The sequence below is a fragment of the Thunnus thynnus genome, chromosome 17 (assembly GCF_963924715.1).
Source record: "Thunnus thynnus chromosome 17, fThuThy2.1, whole genome shotgun sequence".
In the NCBI taxonomy this organism is placed as follows: domain Eukaryota; kingdom Metazoa; phylum Chordata; class Actinopteri; order Scombriformes; family Scombridae; genus Thunnus; species Thunnus thynnus.
Window position 1 is genome coordinate 27,858,859 of NC_089533.1, and position 5,894 is coordinate 27,864,752.

Genomic DNA, 5,894 nt, shown 5'->3' on the forward strand with positions numbered 1-5,894 from the left:
AGTTTATATAAATGATTCCACGAGTCACAAAGATCCATCGTGTGACGAAAATGATGAGCCCACAGGGACATGATAGTAATTGGAAAGGACTTTTCATTTAAGGACCGTTTCTGTTTGCCATGTTTCCCAGTATCCCCCCCTTCCCTGTGTGACGTCAGCAGCGGGGGGTTGGGCGTGCTTTTCTCCGGCTTTACTTCTCTTCTGCATCAGTCTTCGCCTGATAACCAGAGAGTCTCGCAGCACGACGCTCTGCTGCTTGGAAAACAAATATATCGGGATTACTTCTACTGTACAACTTGGATATTTTCAGAAATTCGTTGCACTGCAACAATGTTGACTATTTTAAGGAGTGCGGAAATGCTGACAGGTGAGATATATTATTAAACTTAAAGCAAAATCAAAAATAACCAACCGTCTGTTGACTTTGTTGGAGCGCGGACACGCTCGTGACATACCAGACTAGCCTTAATTGTCAATAGGCTTTTTAAATTGTAACTTCGCAGCTATATTGCAGTTTATTACAAACATATTTAAAGCATACGTTTTTTAAAAAAAATATTTTTATTATCAAATTCCCTAACAACTTTTGTGTGTGACTGTTTTAAAGCGGGACACTACAAATAGGACCTAATACAGACTCTGCGGTTTCGGGGATTAACGTTAATTAGCATGTTAGCAATACGAGGGTCAGCACAGGCGCTGCAGGATTTCTGGCTCTTTTTGATCCTTGTTTTTCCAGTTCTGTGCAGGACAAAGCTAGAAACAGAAAACACTACAGTTGCTGACAATGCCCCCTACCTTCACCGTGCAGTCTGCATCGGGACAAAAGCTTACCAGCAGTTTACAACAAAAGCCTTTTAAATGTCTAACCTCTTCTTTTTATACAGTAGCACAATTTTAGCTGTATCTAATAAAGTGCATTAACATTTTAAAAAGTAAGAAAATCTAAGATGGATTTATCATTTTGTTCACTTAATGGTGGAACAGTGGATTGGAGCGGCACTAATAAATCTGGGCCAGTCTAATTACTGACAGCCCAGTGCTCTTGTTAAAATAGCTGACTCATGTTTTCCTCCCCCTCTGCTTTTTTCTCTACAGGTCGTCAGTGACTGCAGCTGGAGGTCTCCTGCACCAGGCTTTGAAGTGAGGCCAGGAGTGTGACCTGCTCTCCAGACAAACACACTCCTCCTTGTCCCTCCACACGTACTTTTTTCGCTGCCAGCAACAGGAAAACAGCAGTAGCGGGAGTTTAAAAGAAGACCTGCCAAAGGAAATAATTTAGCCCTATAAATCCTCAGACGGATTATTCCACTAAACAGGACTCAAACATGGGGAACCAGTTAACAGAAATTGCCCCCAACACCCCATTTCTCCCAAGCTTCCAGTCCCTGCATGTCGTGGTGATTGGTTTGGACTCTGCAGGGAAAACTTCCCTCCTCTACAGACTAAAGCTGCGGGAGTTTGTTGAGACCATCCCAACTAAAGGCTTCAACATGGAGCGGATTAAAGTGCCCATGGGGAACTCCAAAACCAACACCACCACTTTCCAGGTGTGGGACGTCGGTGGTCAGGAGAAACTCAGGCCCCTCTGGAAGTCGTATACCAGGAGGACGGATGGGCTGGTGTTCGTGGTGGACGCAGCCGAGACGGAGCGTATGGAGGAAGCCAAGGTCGAGCTCCACCGGATCACACGGTCAGCAGAAAACCAGGGGGTACCTGTGCTGGTTCTGGCAAACAAACAGGACCTGGATGGAGCCATGTCAGCATTAGAGGTAATTATAGTTAAACTAACACACTGCTGATCTGTACGTTCTTGGCCAAAATATGTCCGATCACTTGAATGTTGAAACCTGTTAAATACATAAAGTTGGCATTGAATGTCTTTTCCCCCTCCCCCTTATTCTTTGATCACATAGTTGGTTAAAATGCAATTTTGCCAATTTCAGACAATTCTATTTTGGCAAAGATATTTTGTGACAGAGCTTCTTTTGTTAAATTATTACATGCTTTTATAGAAAAATATTTCTAAAAGTTAAGATATTGAAAAGAAGCAATTTTAGTGTTAGTACCAAAACTTGCGTATCCTGTTGGCATCCATTTCTCACGCACGGGACCCTGAACATTACTGAGTTTGATTTCTCCTGGGTGAAGATCAGATGATACTTTACTGTCATCTGCACGTGTCTGAATGCAGACGTCTCTGAAAACGTGCAGATGTGACTGTATTAGAGCATCACACATGCTGACTGCACATGTATGAACACGTCCTCCATCCCAACAGTTCAGCATAATAAACAAATCTGAACTGCTGTCCTTTCTACTCTGGAGTGTATCTGACCTTTTAAGATGTCATGGCTCTCTGTGCTCAGACACAGATGTGCCCCACATCATGATGGCTTAAACCAATACTATAATTTAGTTTATTATATGTATTTTATTTTAGTTGATTTTGGTATCATCGTTAAACTCTTCCTGTTGTGAAGAAAGCAGAGACTATCTGTTCAGGACTTGTACAACAGGTCTGGACCACCCGTACATTCTGTTAGTACCGAAGAGGGAAAAAAAAAGTACAAGAAAATTGATGAAGGCCACAGATTTTCTTAAATCACGTGCCTCTTAAAAGCAAATCTGTTTGTATGTGTGGTTCTTGCATTAGGCCCGTTGAATTTTGGCAGCCATCAGCAGGGTTGTACAAAAATAAAAATATCTTCCCATATTTGTCACTAACCTCCTGTCTTGTGCTCCTGTGTTTCAGGTAGAGAAGGTGCTGGCCCTCCATGAGCTCAGCTCATCCACGCTGCACCACACACAGAGTTGCTCGGCACTGGATGGCCAGGGCCTGCAGCCCGGCCTGGAGAAACTCTATGAGATGATCCTGAAGAGGAAGAAGATGCTTCGACACAGCAAGAAGAAGAGATGAAGGGGAGGATGGCAGCAGTAGTGGGGGTAGACGTTACTTTGTGTACCACTACTAGTCTGAGGATCTCCTCAGCGGTCATGCTTTTGACCCTTCTGACTTTTGGAAGGAAGCCTGTCAGGCCTTCAGACGAGTTAGGACGTTTCCAACCAAGTTTTAACTTTGGCTCTGAAGTCTGTGCCAACTGTTGAAAGCTTCCTGCATCTTCTGAACATTCGGACAGACCTGCATCCTTTGGGATTGTTTTGGCTCCTGAGCACTCTTCCCTCTCCTCATCTCCCATCCATAAAGGAGCACAACAAAGAGACATACAGCTCCAGTGGGACAGTACAGGGGGACAGTGGGATAGACAGATTAAAAACCTGTGCAATATATGATGAACACTCACTGATGCACTCACTCCAACATTGAAGGATATTTTGTACCAAGGCCCGGCAGGCCTAGCTCAAGCATAGTTCCTGTTCCTTTCACCAACTTTAAATGTTCCACTTTACTATAAATCTTTACGTTGCATGATGTTCACCCAAATTCCTGCTTGGGAATATTAAGACAACACTTTTGTTGATCAAAAGAAGACTATCAATATTCTTATTCTAGGTTAGAAGTTTCCCAGTGTTGAGTTAGGTATGCCATTGGGACTACAGTTGAGACGTGCCACAAGTGAACGAACATGACGTTTACAGACTGAGGCTGTTGTATCCAGCCGTGCAAGTTAAGATTGTTTTTCACTCTTCACCAAAGTTGTCACAGTTCAATGTATTTCAGGATTGGTTGGCTGGTTAGTTCAAACAAGAAATTGTTTTTACATCGTGTACATATTGTTTTGTAAAATGTCAACAAATGAATAAATTATTGAGCAACTTTGGATTTGTTTTTTTGAAAACCTGCCTGTTTATTACTGTAAGTGTGATTGATTACACAGCTGAGAACATGAGTTGTATAGTACTGTTAAAAATGGTACTATCCAGCCATTAAAAACAGTACTATACACCGTTTTATTAGTACCAGTACTTCAAGAATGACAGTGTTTTAATAAGAGCTATATTTCCTATGAGTTGCATCGATGTGTGTGTGCAGCGCTCTGCTTCCAATCCCTGCAGGCGCAGTAGGCATGCAGACCATGTTTTTTTTCACTCATAAGCACGCTGCAGCTTTCATGGTGACAGAACGAGAGGAATGGCTGCAAGTACAAGTGCTCTGGCCGACCACGTCCATGGCTTGTTGACAAAATAAACACATGGAGCGAAAATTGGCATTATTTCACTTATATAGCCTACAGTCAGGGCAAGCCCGTCTGTAAAAGATGTTTTAAACCCACACAGACCAAGAGAGCCAACACCAAATGTGATAGATAACATAATCACATGCCCTCAAATATAAGTCAAACTAGTGTGAGCTATTTTGTGACAAGCAAACTTTTTTCAGTATTGGAGTTTGATGAGGCAATTAAGGGCAATGATAACTGTTTAATTTGGCTTTAGCTTTTTAGCTAACTTACCAATGTGGCAAACATCTATATGCAAACACAACATTCACACTAGTAACGTTAACCATAACTTGCAAGTTGCTAAAGATCAGGTGTTCACAAGTATGCAGATCAACAACAGTTATAAATGATCAATTTATAAATAGCTATGAAGCTCAGCAATTTTATTAATAATAAAACAGACTTTTAAGTTCCATGGTCTAAGATATTACTCCATTACTTTTCCTGATGTTTTAGGTTTTTGTTGTGGTATCATTTCAGTATCAGTATTGAGATATTTAGGCAGGTAATGTTATCAAAGTCATCATTTTTGTATCATGACAACACTAGTCAGAACACGTCTCTGAACACGCGAGCAGGGTTGTAGTTTCAGCTCATCTGGAAATGAAACTAGAGATGGAGCATGATTCATACCTGCAGGTTGTTACACACAACACGTTTACAGCTAACAAAATAATGCAAATAAACTGCCTGCACATTTGTGAAGATTCAAACGTTGGGCTTTTGTTGAATTTGTCTGGTATGTGTTGAGCCACCTCTGAGGCCATTGTTTGCATTACAAGGTGTTATTTTATCCCCGCCACTGTCTGCTATTGGCCACAAAATGATACAAGCGCCCCTCATCATGTACATTGTACATGATGTGCTTGAATTCAATCAGTGCTTGAATATTTAGCTTAACAGAACTACCTTTTATGTTTTACTTATGACTCAATCTTTTCAAAAATACAGAATAACACCAGTGTTCTCTTGTAAGAGGAGGCAAACGTGTAGCTGTGTGAGATACAGTCTGTGGTCTAGTGAGTTGTAAAGCTGCTAGATAAGAACTGAGGTGTCTGCTTGGGGCTTCAAAATCCTCAATCCACAAGTAGTCTGTGCAGAGTCCAGCAGGTATTTGCAATCAATATTTTGAATATTTTACAAATTAGTCATACCCACAAATGAATATTTAGCTATTTTTCTCCTATTCCAAACTGCTTATGTGACAGACCAAAATAAATTTCCATATCAAATTATATATATAATACAATCAGCCTTTTACCACAGAGATACAGCAACACCTCTCTGTCACTCATTTCAAGTTGACATATGTATTTATTGTATCAATATGAGGCGTGCCCTTTATTTTGTCCACCCCCAGCTTTCACATTCAGTCTACAGTGTTGACAAAATGATTGTGGGAACTGAAGCTGTAAAGACATGCTGATACTTTGTAGTTGTATTTGTTGCCAGGTGGGAATCAAACAGGTTTCATGTCAGTGTCCTCAGGCTACAGTTTCATCAGTAGGTCATCCCATTCTTTCTCCCACACACACCTCTCTTAATTACCCTTCTCCTTTCTGTGCCGGCCCCTCTTACCATCTCACTCCCCGGTATACAATCGTATCAAGTGCTCAGGCTCATATCACTGACCTGTTTGAGGTGGTTGTGCCCCGCAGACGAGACCTCCCCAGTGTGAGACAACTGGCATCTTATATTTCAGTTTTCATG

General features: G+C 41.5%; 1 protein-coding gene across 1 annotated transcript; it reads left to right on the plus strand.

Annotated features, from left to right (window-relative positions):
• Positions 1-209: 209 nt before the first annotated feature.
• Positions 210-3,778, plus strand: LOC137168671 (ADP-ribosylation factor-like protein 4D). Its single transcript, XM_067571417.1, has 3 exons — positions 210-367; positions 1,099-1,772; positions 2,756-3,778. Exons 2-3 carry the CDS (start codon positions 1,329-1,331, stop codon positions 2,918-2,920), a joined length of 609 nt encoding a protein of 202 aa, XP_067427518.1. The 5' UTR covers positions 210-367; positions 1,099-1,328; the 3' UTR covers positions 2,921-3,778.
• Positions 3,779-5,894: the final 2,116 nt, after the last annotated feature.